The sequence below is a fragment of the Drosophila yakuba genome, chromosome 2R (genome assembly GCF_016746365.2).
Source record: "Drosophila yakuba strain Tai18E2 chromosome 2R, Prin_Dyak_Tai18E2_2.1, whole genome shotgun sequence".
Lineage (NCBI taxonomy): Eukaryota > Metazoa > Arthropoda > Insecta > Diptera > Drosophilidae > Drosophila > Drosophila yakuba.
The window spans coordinates 14,584,048-14,602,683 of NC_052528.2; the positions used below are offsets into that span (position 1 = coordinate 14,584,048).

Sequence of the window (18,636 nt, forward strand, 5' to 3'; positions counted from 1 at the left end):
TTCCATATGCAGTGAGGGTAGTCAACTATCCAAACGTTAAACGTTTTTTTTCAATTATTTTCTTTATTTGCTTTCGATCATACAACTAGGAAGGACATATAGTTATAGCTACATATTTAGGGATGTTTATGTAGTATTTGATATATTTGAAATTAAATTTACTAATGTACATACTGCTCTACGGGAATAGGGGGCTGATATCTTAGTTAACTACGATTTACATGTTGAATTTAAAGCAGTTAGCCTACAAACTAGGCACTCTTTACTTCCATAAAACTTTTATCGTAAAATGAATAGATTACAATGAATTTTCACTTAAGCTAGGCGGTTACATCTACAGATCAGTAAGATTAGTAATACGGCTTTTCCACGCCTTGAGCTGATTGATTGATTGATGAGCTATCATCGTCGTATCCTTCAGTGTTTCACCTTGAGCTCACTATCCTCCAGAGCAGTTAGATCGCTCATGGCTGCAAAACCAATCGACAGAAATTGAGATCAATTTAGCAATGATTGGCTGATTGACTGACTGACTGATTGAATGCATGAGGATCGGCGTGGGATGAGCTTTTGAGATTTGTTCGATCTTGATATTCGAAAGGATCAAATTGATTGGCTTTTGACTGAGTTGAAGGTGTTTGATTTTGAGGTGGTTGTGGGGTTTGAATCTGAGTTGGTGTGTTAAAGGTGGCAGTGGCGGTGGCAGTGGCGGTGGCAGTGGCGGTGGAGGTGATGCTCGTGATGCTCCGCCGCTGACGTGGTCTGGCGGCTTTACTCGACCGTTATTCTTTCTCGCTGCGTATCAGGATCTTTTTCTGCACCAGCTTGCGTACCTGTTGCGTTGTGGGTTGCGATATGCCGCCCTGTTGTTGCTGCTGCTGTTGTTGCTGCTGCAAACTGCCAACCGTGGGCAACGTTGTGGTCGTCTGAGTGATGGTCATCACCTCCGCCGGTCCAGCAGTTGGTCCTGCAATACTTGTGTGCTGCTGCTGCTGTTGCTGCTGCACAACGGCAAGAAGATTGCCGCCGGCCGTCGTCTGCAGCCGAACAGGACTGGCGTTCTGCCGTTGATTATGCTGCAGTGCAGCTATCAGCGTCTGCTGCGTGGTCTGGCCTCCTGCACCCCCAGAGGCGGCCACCTTTAGAGCACTGGCAATGCTCGGCCCAGCAACATGCGTGCGCAGATTTCCCGCAGCCAAAGCTTGAGCTGAGGCAGCTGAAACAACCTGAAGACAAAGAAGTTCGAATTATTTGATTTAGTCTATGGATCACAATAACAAATAACCCACCTGAATGGTTTGACGCTGGTTGGCCTGTGAAGCCACCGACACGGGAATCACCCGTCCCACGCTCGTCTTACCCAACACCAGATTGGTGGTGGCTAACGTACCCTGCTGGCCACTACGCATCACTTGTTGAATCTGCTGCACGGTGACCGAATTCGGCAGTGCTTTTGTGTTTTGGATGTGCAGCAATTGGGCCTGGACACTGCTACCACCTCCAACCTTCTGCTGATGCTGCTGCTGTTGCTGCTGCGAAGCAACTGTGGGCAAGGTACCGCCGCCAGACACTGTGACGCCCTGCTGCTGTTGCTGGGGCCCAGTGGTCGTTACTATATTGGTGGCCGTGGGCTGGCCACTGGCGCTGACCAGCTGTGTCATCCGGCTGATCTTACGTGGCATCGTCAGCTGCTGTTGCATTTGCAAATGGCGCATCTGATTGGGCATGGTAACCTTGATCTGGCTGCCAGGTTTGAGCTGGGGCAGTGTCATATTAACGCTTCCCGCCTGAACAGTAGGATTAGTAGCCGATACGGTGACTCCGCCTGCACTTACACTACTTCCGCTTGCCGCAGCTGCTGTGGAAGCTTTTACTAGTGACGCAATCTGGTGCTGAGTTACCTGCTGCGGTTGCCCGGCCACAGGGAGTTGACCTTGCTGCTGCTGTTGTTGCTGCTGCCCAGTGGTGGTGGTAAAGAGAGCTCCAGAGGCCTGCTGCGCCTTTTGGGCGGCAAGAATATTATGACGCTTAACCAGTAACATATCCCCAGCTCCGGTAGTGGTGGTAGTTCCGTCAGCGGACACCACTTGGCGCTGCAGCTGCTGCTTTCCGGCCGCCATCTGCTTGATGAACTGCGTCCTGGCCTGTCCGTGCATTTGCACGCTGCTTACCACGTTGCCCGCCTGCACAGTAGAGGAGGTACCCGGCATTCCCGAAACGGCTACTTTTTGGCTTGTCACGTGCGTGCCCATGTTGCTAGCTTGGATTATCGTGCCGCCAGCTTGCACCAGATTAGCAGTAGCTCCAGTACCACCAGCCGATCCGCTGGGCACCGCTTGTGTCGTTGTTTGCAGCACCTTCAAGCTGCGCTGGCGGTAGAGCTGTATGTGTGCTCCCCCAGATTGCTGAGTCCCAGGAATCACCGTCGTCTTGCCTCCCTGCTGTAATGCGCTAACCGGGATTCCCTTTGTGGTCACCAGCTGTGTGGTCTGAGTAGCTGGAGATGTAGGAACAGCCGCCAAACGGAGCTGTGTCTGGAATTGTGCGGGACTGACGCCTTGTCCCAAGTTCGGCATCGACACAATAGACTGACCACCGGCTGTCGTTCGCTGTTGAAGGGTATTTCCTGCAGCTGTCGACACAATTCGCTGACCTCGCAACATGGCCGTGTTTAGAGTGGTTACAGCCGTGGTCTGATGCTGTTGTTGTTGCTGATTGGCAGTGGTGGTCAGTACGGTGCCCACGGTGGGCAGAGTGCTAACGGAAACCACCTGCGGCAGGGATTGGGTCTGCACAATGCTGCCCAACTGGGGAGAGCTGTTAACGGGCAACGTCTGTGACGAGATGGACACGATCTGGGCACCAGAGCCTATCTGGGGTTGCACCACTGCCGGAAGTGACTGTACTGGAGTGGTCAGGACCACACTCACACTGGACTGACCTCCAGAAGCGGCTGCAGACTGTTGGGCCAATTGTTGCAATTGGCCTGCAGTCAAACTGGAGGAGGCACCAACAATAGTCTTGACCAACTGTTGAGTATTAGATTGTCCACCCTGGCCGGGGTGCGTACGCAATTGCTGCTGCGGTTGGTGGAGCAGAATGGCAGTCTGTTGACCAGGCGAGACATTGGAACTGGTCAAGTGCTGGATCTGTAGCTGCTGCAACTGACCACCAGCGGCAGGCACCGCCACTGTTGTCGTGGTACTGGGCTGCTGCTGCACGAGTTCTACGGTTTGCTGGACGGGCAGAGTCTGTTGAACGGTGGAAACAGTGGGAAGTTGTTGCTGCACAACCTGTTGTTGCTGCTGCTGCTGTTGTTGGACCTGCTGGACCACTTGTTGCGGCTGCTGTTGCTGCGGCGGCGGAGGTGGTGCAGGCTGTTGCTGCTGAGAATGCTGCTGCACTTGCTGAACTACTCCAACCGGAGGCTGGGACATCTGCTGCCCCCGCTGCTTCTCCCGAATCTTATTTGCTTTCATGGCCGCAATGTTTTGCGGCGGCACCGGTTGATCGTAATTTTGGATGCCAAACTCCTGCAGCACTTCCATATGCTTGGGATTCATTAGGCTGGGAGCACTGAACTGGCGTTTCGGCGGCGGTGCCTTCTTTAGATAAGCAGTCTTAATGCTGTCGAAGCGGGATCGCATAGTCTTGTAAAACGAGGCATTGTTATCGCTTACATACAGCTGGGTTGTACGCAAATATCGAAGCGGACTCTTCAGGTACTCAGTGCGCAGAGTGGGCTTAAGCTTCTTCTGCTTCTTGGGACTCTCCACCACCTTGCCTTCCTCACGCGGCTGAATGTGCGTCTCGTACCTCCAGCGACACTGCCTCGCCGAACGGTAGGTCTTCGAGCAGAAGTTGACCATCTCTGAGACAAGGTCCCAGTTGGGCGTTTGGCCAGGTGAGAGCAGCATCAGGCTGCAAGGTAATCCTTGCAGATTTACCAGGACGTGCAGTATGGCCATATCCTCGAAAACGCACCACTCAGCCATGGCCTCTGGCTCGGTAAGAGGTTTAGTTGGAAGTTGAGGTTTCAAGCCTGGTATCGGCATATTTGGCTTAAAACTTCCGCGGAATCGCTGACTCTTCAGCTCACGACGTAGACGCGCCAGCTGTGGCGTTGGGCGATCGAAAAGCGATCTGGGAGGCACGTAGTTATCCTCCCGGCGCATCTTATTGGGCCGCCTGCTACCATCGTACCCAGCATCCGTGCGCGAGCGCTTGTGCTCCTTGCGTACGTAAACTGGTGGCAGATCCATCTCCGCAATGGGTTCCAGCTCATACATGAACGACAACGAATAGTCTATATAGATATCGTTATCGTTGTCTTGCGGCGGAGTGGGCGGACACCACATCTAATCAAGGGATCACAAATAATTAGCACTATGAACCAGGTTATAACGCACTGCCACTTGAACTTACCGGCATCTGCTCCATGGTGTTGCGCGATATCCAGACCTGGACCAGATGGTAGCCAAGAAAGTTAAAGAAAAGAATAGACGGTTCCACATTATTTTCATGATATAGCAACTCTGTTTTGGTGTTGGCTTAGAAAATATTTTTTCGATTCAACGTATAGCTTTGGATATGAACTGATTTTAATATTATCATACTGATGGCGTTGTAGCTTTCATTCCGAACCATTTTAAAACTTTCGTACGGCGCTTAGGGGGTTAAAATATAATTTTGTAGTTATGAAAGGATTAATTGGATACTAATTGCGACACCAAAACAGAATTCTACATTGTTTACAGAAAATAATATTTAACAATCTTTGGATGATCTCCAAATATTCTTTTCCAACTTGGTTTTATGAGGACGGAAGATTTGTTTCTTTTTTTTTTGAGGCAACGCACGAAATGAGTCCGTAAATAAAAACCACAACGTCTTTGAGTTTTGTTTAATTTTTAGCTTTGTTTCTGTTTTTATACTTTTCGTTTTATCTTGTTACACAATCAATGGATTTTGATACTTTTTAAAGCATACGAAATGAGTTCTGTGTCTTATTGGTTAGTCAATCTATGCTCATAGTCTTTAGATTGTTAATGATTCGTTTAAATTAAAGTACAAAATAAATTATAGAATGCAAAAATGTTTAACAATTATCATAGTATACCTAGTTTTACGATCTAATGCAGTTTTTGGGAGAAGTGTTTGTTCTGTGTTCTCGATTGGTTTTTTGACAAACATTATTTAACAACAACAATCGAGGATGTGGTAATTTAGAGTACAATTTGCTAAACGCGTTATATATTCGTGCAATTTTATTTGACTTCCTGTTTACTTTCCCTCTTCGTTTCGCTTTTTAACTTTGATTTGTAAATGAGACCCAGTTTACTATGGTGCCAAGACGCCATAATGAAGTATCCTCATCTTTTCCGAAGCGACGATGCTATCTTTACGTTCGTTATCCCCGTAATTCTGCTCTTCTTTTTCGAATTCCGCTTGACACATCAGAAAAAACGGAGTTCGAACAATAGTAGCAAAATGACCCAGAGTAGTAAAAACAACATCAGAGACTTTTGAGGTAGGACTAGGGACACACTCGACTTGCCTCGGTGTCAAGTTAAGATATTAAAGCTACACTTTAGCAGGAATGGATTGCTTTCCTAACACTTTTTGCTGGCTTATTTTAACTCTATGGATAATTTAAACATCTGATCCCTTCAATTTTAAAATATAAGTGGGTACAAAAGGAAGCCATTGGTTGCACGGACGAATGGCAAATAACACACTTAGTCAAGATGTTCGAGGTCAATATGTTTGACCACGTGAAGTTTAATTTGTTATCCTAGATTCTTGCGTGGGTTTCGCCGCCTAACTAACTTATCTCATACAATAGAAGGAAACTTGTTACAGTCTATAAATACTCGTTTTGCATCAGTCGGCAGCAGTTGCCTGGTATCAGTAACAGCCGGAGAAGGACCCGTCTCCCCACAGATAATTGGTCGCCCACTAAAACGCACACAGCACACACAGCTGATAATACTGACTGAGGTATGATAGTGAGCATCATCACCTGGATGTTCCGCTCGAGGAGACATTTCCTCCTGAAACACCACTGACTGCTGCTGATGAGCTAGTGCTCGCTGCCGTACCAGGAGTGGATCGAAGCATCACTCTGGGAGACTTGGATATCCAGCGGTGTAAGGTGCCGATATTGCTATTGGACTTGCTATTAGTTCCTTCTTTTTTCGGCAGCTTTGGCTGGTTAAGCTTTCGCCTTGGTTCGCTCTGAGATTCCTTTGGCGTGGACTCAGTCCTGGGTATCTTTTTGAGACTTCTATTAGCGCTGCTTTTATTCAATGCGTTTGCTACGGGACTCATGTCCAGGGTCCACAGATTGATCTTTACTGAGCCGCGCGACCTTGTCCGTGGCGTGTGACCGACAGCCTCGCTCTCATCACTCTTATCGGAATTCTGCGGGGGCTCTTTAGCCTCTGCCTTGGTATCGTGATGCTCATCCGTGTCTGATTCCTCACTGACATTGTAATAGGTGGAGCTAGTCATTGTGGTGTCCTGCACCTGATCGTGTGCATCCCAGTCATCCAAGCTTTCGGCTTCTCCTTCTGCCGTACCATCTGCCGCTGTACCATAGGTTGAGCTGGACTTGACATCTGCCTCTGAATCTTCAGTATCAACATCAACCATCTCCTCTTCGCCGGCTTCTTCGTCGTCATCGTCTTCGTCATCATTTGTCTGCGATCCAGTTTGTATGGTCTCTTCGTCAAGTGCCGAGTCAGCTGCATCCACCTCATCCTCCTCCTCCTCGTCGTCGTCTACTGTGGCATTTGCGTCCTCGCCCTCCGTATCTTCATCCGACTCCTGCTCTTCCTGCTCCTCTTCATCTTGGTCACTGTTATCATCCATATGTTTTAAAGGGGCTGCAATTGTAGCTCTCCTTTCTAGCAGTTTCCTGCGTGTGGCGGCCACTGCAACACTGTCTCTTCGCCCCCGTTTAGCAGGCGTTGTCTTTATACTGTTGTTCTGTTTGAGGGGCGTCTTTAACATCTTGCTCATAGCAATGTTGGCTGACTGTCTTTTGGGACGCTCCTCGACGATCAAAGAGGAATCCTCTAAAGTAGATGCGGCTGCAGATGCAGCCAAAGCTGTGCGTGTTGTCTTTCTAGTGGGCGGTGTTGGGACACTAGCCATATTGACTGCGCCCAGCGAGTGGAGACGGGTGTGCCGCCGAACTTGCGTAGCGGCGACTGTTCCCTTGCCCATCGTTGTGGACTTCGTGCTGTTACTTTTGACTCGGCTACTGCTACTGACCCCCACCCCCGTTCTTCTTCCTGTGCTTATTCCTGACCCCACTGGTACACTCTGATTGAGGCTGTTCTGGCTACTTCCTCGAGTCGTTGCCGATTTACTGTTCTTGTTGCTACCGTTGCTATGGCTGCTAACACTCCTGCTCAGCTTCTGAGCTGAGTTTCTCCGATTTACCCTCACCAGTGTTCGCTTATTGGAAGTGGAATCTTTTTTGGTATTAACCTGATTACTCGAATCCTTGCGACTGTAGGTAAGCATCTCATCCGCTTCCGTTTCCTGCTTTAACAGCTCCTCCTCCTTGTGCATGGCCGCTAACCGATTGGCCTCCCACTCGCGTTTCTGGGCCTCCAGTTCCGCTTCTGCAGCTCGTAATTGTTCCGCCGTCCATGCCGCTCCAGTTTCTTCCACAAAGCGCATAGCATAGCGCTCTATAGGTGAGAGCTGAAAAGAAAAAAGATCGCAAAAAATATTTATATGTTCGATTCATAAAAAATTGTAAAGTATTGTACTAATTTAAAAATTGTAAGACTTTGAGTGATACAATCGTGGCGTGGGTATGTCGCCTCAACTATGTCTGAAGGTCTTATCCGAAAAGGATTACTCTTGGCAACACTCACTTCATTGGATTCGATTACAATTACGAATTCAATGTTGCAAGTGTTGCCGCAGTAAAAACTAGTTTTCGTTGTCAAAAAAAAATAGTATAAATGGTGATTTTTTAGATATTAGACTTTGAGTGATACAATCGTGGCGTTGATTAAGGTCGCCTCGACTATGTCTGAAAGTTTACTTTCCAAAGGAAGATTTTTTCTGTGCCGCACTCGCTTGACCGAATAGCTTCAAATTGCAAGATTTCAGTATAAAATGCAAGGACAGCAACTATTTCTGAATTCACATTTGAATTGTTTATAACATATATTTTCTTTGCTTAGACTAAATCACATAGTTATCTCAATCCCTTATTGAACTCTAACTCACCTGTTTAACCAAGTTCTGCATCTCCAGATCGGCCTTGCTGAGTTCCACTTGAGCGCCGCCTTCCGCATTTGGATCATCATTTGCAATAGGAATGTTCTCGTCGAACTCGGCCAGATCAGCAGCCACCTCAGCTTTAGCCGTTTTCGTGGCCTGCACATCCTGTTCGTCCTCGGCGGCAGCCAACGCGTGTTCGAAGGCGCGGAGTGACTGTTTCTCCGACTCCACCACCGTCGACGGCGTATCCGAAAGCGTTGTCGTAGCGACAATTTTATCCTTCTCCTCCGACTTCTCCTGGCTCGACTCGTCCTGCTCGCTCTGCTCCATTGTAAAGAGATCCTTGATGGTGGAACTCTTGAAGTATGTAGTTGTAAAGTTGCCACCCTCGATGGCCATGTCGGTAAGCATTCGCTTTTGGTTTGCCTTCTTGAGTATGTTAACTTCTATGGTTCTTTCAGAGACAAGCCGGTAGATGTGTACATCTCGCGTTTGACCAATTCGATGGCATCGATCCTGGGCCTGCGCATCCATTGTGGGGTTCCAGTCTGAGTCGTAAAAGATCACAGTATCGGCACCCGTCAAATTAATGCCCACTCCACCAGACCGCGTGGAGAGAATAAAGCAGAAGATTCGTTTATCTCCATTAAACCGCTCCATCAGGATCTGACGCTGTTCCACTCGCGTAGAGCCATCCAAACGTAGATAAATATGACCATGGTAGTTGAGGAAAGATTCCAAAACATCCAACATCTTTGTCATCTGAGTGAATACCAGTACACGATGCCCGTTTACCTTTAGCTGACGCAGCAAACGATCCATGGTCTGCAACTTGCCACAGTCGTATTGAATGAGACGCGGATCTGGGAACTGAGTGGTCATTGCCGAAGTGATTGGATGCAGCAACGCCAGTTTAGGCCGTAAGGCCTGCTCCACAGTGTGTTCTATCTCACGTTCGTACTGCCAGTGTGTCGATGAGAGATTCTGTACATAACGACGGATCCGGGGCGCACATACAGAAGGAACGTATATCACATAGTTTGCAAACAATGGCTTGAGTTCAGCACATCTTTCCTCGAAGCTCTTCAGCAAGTGGTTAAGGGACCAACCATTTCGATGCGACATGGCAGTGCAACAGTTGGCGTGTCCACGCGTCTGCCAGGTTGATCGCTTGAGAGATCGGGTCGCCTGCATGCAGCGCTGTATAGCTCCGCGACAATCTTCACCGTATATGGGAGTGGCATCCGTGCGGCGACGATTTATCATTGCCATACGTTTTAGCGCTGCCAATCGCTGTTCCTTGCGCATTTGAATCAGCTCCTGTACTTTGTAGGGATCCTCCGCTTCAGTTTCTTCCTCGGGCTCTGTCTTTCCATTGGCAATGCTTTGCTTTTGTGCTGTGCTTTTTACATGAGTGGCCAAATCTTTGACAATGGGTTCCCTTATTAGTTGCTGGGCAGAAGTAGTTGATGCAGTAACTGTTGTTCTGGAAGCCGTCGAGGACGCCGACGCTGTGGTTTTACTCGTCAGTGTTAGGCGGGCTCCTGCAGCTCCTGAATTCGTCGCCGGTGTGAGGTAGAAAAATGGCTTTCCGTCTTGCATCGTTTTTGCTACTTTAGCGGGCGTTGGCGCATTTATTTGTGAACGTGCCCCCAGCAACTTGGAGTTGCTCAGCACGCTTAGAGCCCCCGTAGGAGAAGATGCTGCGGTCGATGATGTTGTTGTCACCACGCTATTGATCACCACTGGTTTCAAAGCCATATTCACAGGATTAATCGAAGCACTGACTCTTTTCAGGACTCTTCCACTTGGTAGCAAATTGCGCATTGGCACAATCTTTGAGCCCTCCAACCGCATGGCCGGGCTGGCTCCTACCCTCACTGCATTCAATTTGATGCGCTGCGCCAGTTCCGCGCTACGTACTCGGATATGAAAGCGGTATTTGCCATTAGGACAACGGGGAGCTGGTAATGGAGCCGTATCGATATCCTCGATAAGCTTGCGAGGCGGGGCGAGCAGGCGGGACTTGTGCGAGACGTAGGCGGTCATAGTTTGCTCCAAATGCAACAACAAGAGGTTTACCGTCTCTAGATTTATTTGCTGTAAGAATATATATAAATTAGTCTAAATTTTAATTGGCTATAACCTAATAAGTGTTTTGTTGGTTGAGCGAATCAGACAAATGCCTCGCAAAAGCGAACATCCTAAAAAAGTTTACGACTCTCTCCAGAATAGATTAAGTCCAACTATCAGTGACAATTTAACATCATTTTCAAACAACGATCAGGCAAAGAAATAGAAAAAAAAAAAACGGAAGAAATAAAACTCACCGTAAACGGATCGTATTCCATAATATCGCAGACGAGTCGTGGAGTGTGGAATGTAATTCCATCCATTTGAAATGGCGAGATCGTAGGACGCGCTTCAAACATGTTCGGATGATTGCACACCTTTCGCAACTGCATCAAGACGTTAATAACACTCAACAAGTTGCCAGTTTGCAAGGTCTCACGAGTTCTGTAGGAAAAACATAGATTTATTAATAATACATTCATCAGTAGCCATCCAACGCAAACTTACTTGGCGCGGCTCATGAAGTCCTCATATAGATAGCGTTGGCGACTTGACAGGCGACACATTATCACATGCTCGTACTTCTTTGGCATCTGTTTTTCCACCTCCTTCTTGAGGCGTCGAAGCAAGAACGGACGAATCACCTGTACGGAGAAACAAAAGCAAAATTCTAATTACTGCGCATATAGTTTGAAATTGCGGATATTTTTAGAGGCTCATGTTAGGGTCGTTTTCAATGTGAGCAAATTGGTAAGAACATGACCACATGGATAAGACGAATCTCGTTGATTTGGCAAACTAACAAATTGTCATCACACGAAGCTAGTTCTAATGTGACACAGAGTGCATTTGCAAAAGTAGGAAACATGAACATCTTTATTATATATCGAATGTTTACAATGTAAACGGATTAGAGTTAAAGAAACTAAAATCACTTGCTATTGTAATGTTTGATTTTGCACACATCTACGATTTTCAAGAGCATTTAACAAGCTTGCAAGAAAACGCTTTTAGGTGCAATAAAAATTATTGATTTATAATAGTGTCAAATGCGATTTCGATGTAATCATCCCAATACGGCATTAAATACATGTAGTTAAATTCATTGTGACACAGAGTGCATTTGCCTAAGAATTCTTAAAAAGTATGTTCACAATGTAAATGGATTTGAGTTAGAGGAACAAAAATCACTTGCTATTGTAATGATTGATTTTGCACACATCTACGATTTTCAAGAGCATTTAACAAGCTTGCAAGAAAACGCTTTTAGGTGCAATAAAAATAATTGACTCTCGATAGTGTAAAATGCGATTTCATTGCAATCAACCTTTTTCGGCACTAATTGCATGGATAAGACGCATCTCTTTATTATAGCAAACTAACAAATTGTATTCACATGTAGTTTGTTTCAATGTGACACAGAGTGCATTTGCATAATACGTTTTATAAAGGATGTTTACAATGTAAACGGATCGAAGCTGTATCACTTGCTATTGTAAAAATTGCTATGGCACACATCTACGATTTTCATGAGCATTTATCAGGCTGGCAAGAAAACGCTTTTCGGTGCTGACTGTCTAAAAAAAAAATTGATCTTAATGCTATGCTTACCTTGTGCAAACGCGTAATTAAAGTCTCGTTGTACTCCATGTTGCCCTCAATCATGCCAGTCATTGGATTCGAGAACCATTCCTTAAACTCGCGGTGCGATGAGAACACATATGGCATAAGAAAGTGCATCAGAGACCAAAGCTCCATCAGATCGTTCTGCAGTGGGGTCCCAGTTAGTAGCAGTCGTCTGTAGAATGTTAAGAAGAGTACATTATAAATTCATTCGTATTAATAGCCTCCTTGTTATTTGTCTCGAAACAAGGCCACAAGCATTCTAGGACTATATTAGCATGCTCTGGTTTAGTATGCGGCATTATAGCGAATTTACTTTTAGCACCCAAGCGTAGTCGCCATGCTAGTTTTGCAGTCGCATGATTACTGATTTTTGGTGCTGAATGGCAGGCTTAGCAAATGCAAGCGAAATTCCATGTTACTCACCTCTCTGTGGAAAAGTTAAGTAGCAGCTGCCAGCGCTGGGACTTGAAGTTTTTTATGTTTTGCGCTTCATCCAGGATAAGGTACTTCCACTTTTTGCGGCGGAAGCTCTGTTGATCCTGCACCACCAGCTTATATGACGTGATACACACATGGAACGCATTTGGCTTGGTCCAGCCTACTCGTTTTAGCTTGCGCTCCTTCTGCGATCCGTAGTAGGTGAGTATTTTGAAGCCGGGACACCACTTCTTAAACTCCATTTCCCAGTTCAGCATCACAGACGAAGGCACCACAATGAGATGAGGTCCCCAGTTGCCCTTTGCGCACGCAAGGTGGGCCAATAGCGCAATGGTTTGGATGGTCTTGCCCAGACCCATCTCATCGGCCAAAATGCCGTTTAGCTTGCGCTCATTCATTGTGACCAGCCAATCGAGCCCGATATGCTGGTACTCACGCAGGGAGTGTTTTAGCAGGAAGGGCACTGGTGTAACTACATTGGTTGAGGACAAGGTATTACCCTTAGGCTGGAGGCTCTCGGCCAAGGCGGCAGCGTCGTTTAACATATCATCTTTGTTACCGCTTGCTCCAGCGGTGCCTACGCTGCCAGCAGCTCCACCTGTTGCGTCAGCGTCCGCCAGAAGACTCTTAAGACCGTCCTCTGGTTCATCTTGCTCCTCCACATCCGTATCGGTTTTAACTGTAGAAGCATCTTCTTCATCCTCAGTGGCCCCATCTTCGCTTTCGTCGGTGGAATCAACAGCAGTCGAATCATCATCAGAGTCCAGCTCAGGATCACGTGGCGCTAGCTTTCGTCGCTTAGGACTAGGCGGCTGGTCACCGGCTCTTTCCGACTTGTATTTCGCCAACAACTGCTCCACTGAAAGATCATTGTCCGCTTCCAGTTCGTCGATCTCCTTTTTGTGGTCTATCTCCTGCTCGGCTTCTTCTTGTTTGCTGATTGTATTTTCGTCATCATCGCTGGCTTCCTTCGCCTCGAACTCGCTATCATCGCTGTCATCAGGCGTTTCGGTCTTTATCGCAGAGCTCTGCTCCTCTTTCATAAGCTTATCACGATTTTCGAGATAGCCAGGTGGTAGATCATTAAGAAAGTCATCGAAGTCCATCTCAGATTCTTTCGCTAGCGCCGTTACCTCCTCTTTTACATCGGCTGCATCTTCTTCGGCCTTGGCGATAGTCTCCTCATCATCTTCGGAACCAGACTCCGGCCGGAATTCATCTGTAAAGTGGAAGATGTTTTGATTAGAAATTGTTTAAAGCTAGGAGTACAAATTGAACATGGGCGCATAAGCATCAGGCAAATGCCTCGCAAGTGCGACCATCCCAAGGTAACATCGACGTGTTCAAAAATAGACCACGTCAACGTTTCAGTTTGTAGTTTATCATCAAGTGCTCAGTACTGGTATAATATGTTAGGGCATAACTCACCATCGGACTCCCGTTTCGGCGATGTTAGGCGGCTAGAATTCAGACTGGGCGTATCCGCCACACTCTTGTTCATTCCCTCGGCCAATTGCTGCGAGAACTTCTCTGTCTGGTCTACAATAAAGCTGAGATGTTGGTCTAAAGCTTGCTTGCGTTTTTCCTCAATCTTGGTTTGGTGCTTGTACTCGACCAGCTTTTCAACATTCGACCAAAAGCTCTTTACCTCGCGTGCAATGAAGGAAGCTACACGCTTTAGCTGAAGCTCTTGGGCCTTTTCCGCTTTCTGGGCAGCAGTGGCCTTATCCTGGAAATACTTCTGCACCATCTTGGCACACTTCTTAGCCGCGTTTTTCTTCCACTTGCGTTCCTGTGCAAAATCAGCCGCCAGCCAGACCATCTCCTCGAGAAGATAGTCCCAATGCGCCTTGGGGCGGCTGGGCTCCTGCAGCTTGGGCAGGCGCCGCTCAGTCCATAATCCCTCTCTCTGTAGTTCCGATATACGCTGCATCACGTACACCTCCTGCTTGGCTTTAAAAGAAAACTCCTGCGCCGCACTGTTGGGCGTTCCGGAGCCACCGCCCAAAGCAGGGCTGAGCAGACTGCCAGAAGTTGGAGTGCCAGGCGTGAGTCCTCCGCTGCCGCCCAGCGCTGCAGGACCATTGCCCGTATAGAGCGGTGTGGGTGTGAGGCCTCCTCCACCTCCAGATGCCACGGCGGATCCACTTGTGGCATTGTTCTGACTTTGAGGGCGACGCAGCGCCGTGGACCCGGCGGACGAATTGCAGGGCACCAACGGGGTGCCACCTTGGAAAATAAGTCAAAAAGTGATAGATTAGAAAAGATATCATTTACTTAAGGGACGGCGATCAAAGGTCAACTCTTGGCATGCTGAAAAGTGCATCAAGTACAAAAGAGCTACTAGGAAAGCAATAGTGAATGAATGAAATAGAAGAGATAGGATAAGAATCATTTGCGAATTGGTTGCTAAACGAAAGGACGGGAACTGCATGCAAACTTAGTCTTAATGTGAGGCCCGAATTCAATGCGGCAACTGGGCTAAAGATAGTTGCCACATGGATAAGCGAAGCCCCCCTCCTTGTTCTAGCAAGCTTACAAATTGTCATCACATGGGGCTGGATATCGATGTGACACAGAGTGCGCTTGCTTGTTCCGGCCGATGTATAACTTAAGATATTAATACTTAAATGAGCCCAGTTTAAAATGGACCAGATTCTGTCATGGATTCAGATCACTTGCAACTGCGACGATTGCTCTGGCACACATCTACGATTTTCGAGAGCACTTAAGGGGCTGGCAAGAAAACGCTTTTAGGTGCGTCCGCCGAGATCACTTGTAGTCAGCGTTATGGATATCTGCCACAAAGAAGGGCCGAATCACTTGCAACTGAGCTTCGCTCTGGCACACATCTACGATTTTCAAGAGCATTTAACAGGCTGACGAGAAAACGCTTTTAGGTGCGACATAAAACTAGTCTAGGGCTAATGATATTTCAAATAGATGAATATGAGGGGATGAAAAAGAGAACCCAACCGATGTGCTAAGTCCATTAGTTCGACGCGATCTCTAGTTTACTAAGTATGCTTAAGTTTGCTAACTTGCTTACAAATCAACGCAATCAATTAAACGATACATTTATCAATTATTTATCAATTCAAACTGAAATTAATAAGCAGATTTACCAATCCAAACTAAGGGCAAAAACACCAATTCTAGAAAACAATTTACAAATTGAAAATATAATCTTTATGCACATCAATCAATGCACTACTTTGCTTGAGAAATTATAAAATGCTTTAATGGTTAAGGCACAATCTGGTTTAAGTAAGAATTTAAATGAAAACAAAACGAATTTTAGCTGTGAAAGATTTTTGATATTTTTTTGTTGTTTGCGAACGATAAGCACCTGGCACCAAAGGTACAGAAGGATTTCCTACGGCAGCAGGAGGAGCGGGTATTTGACCGAAGACCATACCGTGACGACCTCCTAAAGGTCTACCGGGTATGTGACCTATATTATAACGATACAATTATGGTGAGTTGAGTGTGTGCGTTATAGGAGAATGTAGGCAGCATTAATGTGGGAACAGAAATCGGAAAAATAAATAACTTGTATATAATAAATAGCAGTACGTGATGGTTATGTTGGTTATGCTTGTGTTTTAGTAGGTATATGTGTATAAGAAACTAACAAAATAATCTTAGCATTTTGCGAGTTTAGTTTGCTTTTGTTGTATTATGTATTAGTAATGCACAATAGTTGGCGGCCACAATATAATATTGGTATAACATTATAAGTTTTTAGTGCAGGACGTGCGGTGGCATTTGGCGCTGTTTTAGTATCAGTTTCGGAATTACAGGAGTTGGTATGCAGTGGTCTAGATTTTGCATCGATTTTACAATTTGAATTTGGCATAAATATGGGGGACAAACATAACAATTTTAAACAACAAAAAATACAATTTTGTTTGATTAAAACGAACACAACAGAAACACAAAAGTCTTCGTAACAATGAGAGGTCGAAGAAGTCGACTGGGAACAAGATGAGTTTACCTTGTTGCGTTAGCTGGACGACGGCAGCGGGTAGCTTTGTCGAAATGGCCACTGGTGTGGCTCCAACTGCTGGGATTTTGATTTCCGCTTCCACTGCCAGGACATTACCACTAGCCTCGACCGATGCGCCAGATGTGCTAGCTGCGGCGCCACTTGTAGCTGATCCGGGAACAGTGCTACTTAAGCTGATGTCTGTTGTTGCGGGACTTGAGTCTGTGATGCTGCCAATCTTGCATGGAACTTGAGATTGCGTATTCTAAAAGATACATCGAAATTTTAATTAGTACAATACCAAAGAACCTTAACCGGAAATTAATCGATTTGTGTTTTCAGACAAATGCCTCGCAGCTGCGAACATCCCTTATAAAAGCCAGAATCAATCAAAAATAGATCGATTTAGGCACTCAGTATGATGTGAACATCATAAACGTAGTGTTATTTTGCATTACTTTCAAAACAATGTTCTTACCGTTTTCACAGTACTATTGCTGATATTGCCATCCAATGGCGCTGCTTTGGTCGCACCAGTACTGATGCCACTGACCAATGAGGGCTCCACAGAGTCGGTCTGTTGGGTGGTAAATTTCTGATTCTGTGCTGCAGCTGCTGCTGCTGCTGATGTGCTCGGCTTATCTTCGTGTATCAGCTGATCTATACGATTCGCATTGCTGTAGCTGATGAACTGCGGGGTTGGTGTCTTCTTGCGCCACGCGGTGTAGTCCATCATACTGCCGCCGTTTTGTAGGTAAAAGTATTCGGACACATTTTCAAGATGCCTTTTTAAAAAATTAAAAAATTAGATATTTAGCTTTATTGGCAAAATAGTATGCATTATAACTCACCTTTCTTTAAGATTACGCAAGATCTGCAATTTCTGCTGGAGTATGCGCTTCTTGAGGGCATTCAAGTCCTGCAGGGCCGTGGAAGAAAGCCCCCCGACCTCGCTACTGGAGGCCACCGACGCTGGTAGCAGGGAGCTTACAATGTTGCTGCTCTCCGCTGTTCCAACAATGCTAGAGGCGCTCGTCCTGTCCTCGTTGTTGTCCACACGCTGACGCTTAGCCTGCGGCGGCGAAACAGAGGCTTCTATTGTGCTGGAGGAAACGGAGGTTGATACGTTGGAGTGGGCGGGTGCTGCTGCTGCTGCCGTTGCCTCTGCCGTTTGCTGTTGTTGTTGCGGCAAGGGCGACAGCGGCACAGGCAGCTGCGCACTGGCCAGTTGCTTCTGTTGTTTGTTGCTGCTGGCGATTCCTTTGACTTGGGTCGCTATATGTTGGTGATGGCGGGTGGCCGGCAAGGCTGCTCCTACTGATCCTGCTCCTGCTGGTACTGTTGTGCTAGTGGATTTGGCTTGGGCAACTGAAGTTTCCGTTGAATGTGGAGTTACGCGGTCTGGCACAGCAGGAGGGGCCGGGCTGAGCCCTTCATGCCCCCCTCCTGCTGAATTACCTTCATTCATGTTTGAGACATCTACAAGAAACAACAAGAAAAAAGGGGGCGTGAGTTCCCGGTATTATTTTGAAATGACAGCGAATGGCGGGAAAAAAAACGTGGCCCGCCTCGCACACGTGCCGATGCTGCAGCCCTGGTCAAACCGCAAAACTCATTAATTCCACAGAAACGAAACTATAATATTATCGCTGCGTAATATCCATAATCAAACATGACGGGACAAAAACCCACTGTCATCTTACAGACAAAATAAAAAAAGAAGGCTTATCACACAGAATGCATCCCTTGAAAACAAGAAAAATGCAACCCTGCGTCTTGGGTTTTTCCGTTCCTCACACATACGCTTGCTATTTCGACTTCCGCAAGGAAAATGTGGAAAACCGATAATCTAGGCACAATATTTTCCAATGTTTGCATAGTTTTTAAATTTTCACCAGATTTTAACGCTTGTAATAAGCACTACACACATATATACACTGGACGAGCTAGTTCCCGGCTGCCAGAGAGAGATGACTATACACAGCGACATGGCGGCGTCACTTTGTCAATTCTCGGCGCGGCAGACATTTTTTTTCACTTTTTCGTACCTCAGACGGGGAGAATTTTAATCACAAGATTTCACCATCTTTGCAGGGCATCCGTGCTTGAAAATGATGCCAATGCGTCGTGGAGAATGTGCCGCACTCGTTGGTCTGCAATCTTGCACATTTATTAAATTTATTAAATTTAAAAGCAGTCCGCGAGCACGTTTGCTCGTGTTCAATTTCGAGTACAAAATTAGTGCGACCGTTGGATTGCATTGG

General features: G+C 46.5%; 1 protein-coding gene and 11 non-coding genes across 15 annotated transcripts; all 12 read right to left on the reverse strand.

Annotated features, from left to right (window-relative positions):
* Nucleotides 1-115: 115 nt before the first annotated feature.
* On the reverse strand, nt 116-18,597 carry LOC6530631 (helicase domino). 4 transcript variants are annotated; one of them, XM_039373257.2, is made up of 16 exons: nt 18,421-18,597; nt 17,224-17,851; nt 16,851-17,157; nt 16,382-16,637; nt 15,734-15,838; nt 13,813-14,613; nt 12,370-13,603; nt 11,932-12,118; nt 10,828-10,964; nt 10,578-10,764; nt 8,254-10,347; nt 7,498-7,716; nt 4,426-4,461; nt 1,290-4,358; nt 834-1,226; nt 116-470 (listed from the first exon to the last, which is right to left on the reverse strand). In XM_039373257.2, exons 2-16 carry the CDS (start codon nt 17,838-17,840, stop codon nt 465-467), a joined length of 9,648 nt encoding a protein of 3,215 aa, XP_039229191.1. In that variant the 5' UTR covers nt 17,841-17,851; nt 18,421-18,597; the 3' UTR covers nt 116-464. The 4 variants fall into 4 exon arrangements, with proteins under 4 accessions (XP_039229191.1, XP_039229190.1, XP_015051886.1 ...); XM_039373256.2 differs by having other exon boundaries at nt 116-1,226; XM_015196400.3 differs by lacking the exon at nt 15,734-15,838 and having other exon boundaries at nt 116-1,226; nt 18,421-18,596.
* On the reverse strand, nt 10,415-10,523 carry LOC6530635. The gene has a single exon (XR_005560913.1). It is a non-coding gene; the product is annotated as a small nucleolar RNA Me28S-Am2589 (small nucleolar RNA).
* Nucleotides 11,037-11,174, reverse strand: LOC6530636. Its single transcript, XR_005560928.1, has one exon. It is a non-coding gene; the product is annotated as a small nucleolar RNA psi18S-841/snoR66 (small nucleolar RNA).
* Nucleotides 11,209-11,339, reverse strand: LOC6530637. The gene has a single exon (XR_005560929.1). It is a non-coding gene; the product is annotated as a small nucleolar RNA psi28S-3316 (small nucleolar RNA).
* LOC6530638 lies at nt 11,465-11,595 on the reverse strand. The gene has a single exon (XR_005560930.1). It is a non-coding gene; the product is annotated as a small nucleolar RNA psi28S-3316 (small nucleolar RNA).
* On the reverse strand, nt 11,616-11,754 carry LOC6530639. Its single transcript, XR_005560927.1, has one exon. It is a non-coding gene; the product is annotated as a small nucleolar RNA psi18S-841/snoR66 (small nucleolar RNA).
* On the reverse strand, nt 11,771-11,891 carry LOC6530640. Its single transcript, XR_005560933.1, has one exon. It is a non-coding gene; the product is annotated as a small nucleolar RNA psi28S-3316 (small nucleolar RNA).
* LOC6530642 lies at nt 13,671-13,779 on the reverse strand. Its single transcript, XR_005560914.1, has one exon. It is a non-coding gene; the product is annotated as a small nucleolar RNA Me28S-Am2589 (small nucleolar RNA).
* On the reverse strand, nt 14,831-14,975 carry LOC6530643. The gene has a single exon (XR_005560926.1). It is a non-coding gene; the product is annotated as a small nucleolar RNA psi18S-841/snoR66 (small nucleolar RNA).
* Nucleotides 15,013-15,146, reverse strand: LOC6530644. The gene has a single exon (XR_005560931.1). It is a non-coding gene; the product is annotated as a small nucleolar RNA psi28S-3316 (small nucleolar RNA).
* Nucleotides 15,159-15,289, reverse strand: LOC6530645. The gene has a single exon (XR_005560934.1). It is a non-coding gene; the product is annotated as a small nucleolar RNA psi28S-3316 (small nucleolar RNA).
* LOC6530646 lies at nt 16,703-16,812 on the reverse strand. Its single transcript, XR_005560915.1, has one exon. It is a non-coding gene; the product is annotated as a small nucleolar RNA Me28S-Am2589 (small nucleolar RNA).
* Nucleotides 18,598-18,636: the final 39 nt, after the last annotated feature.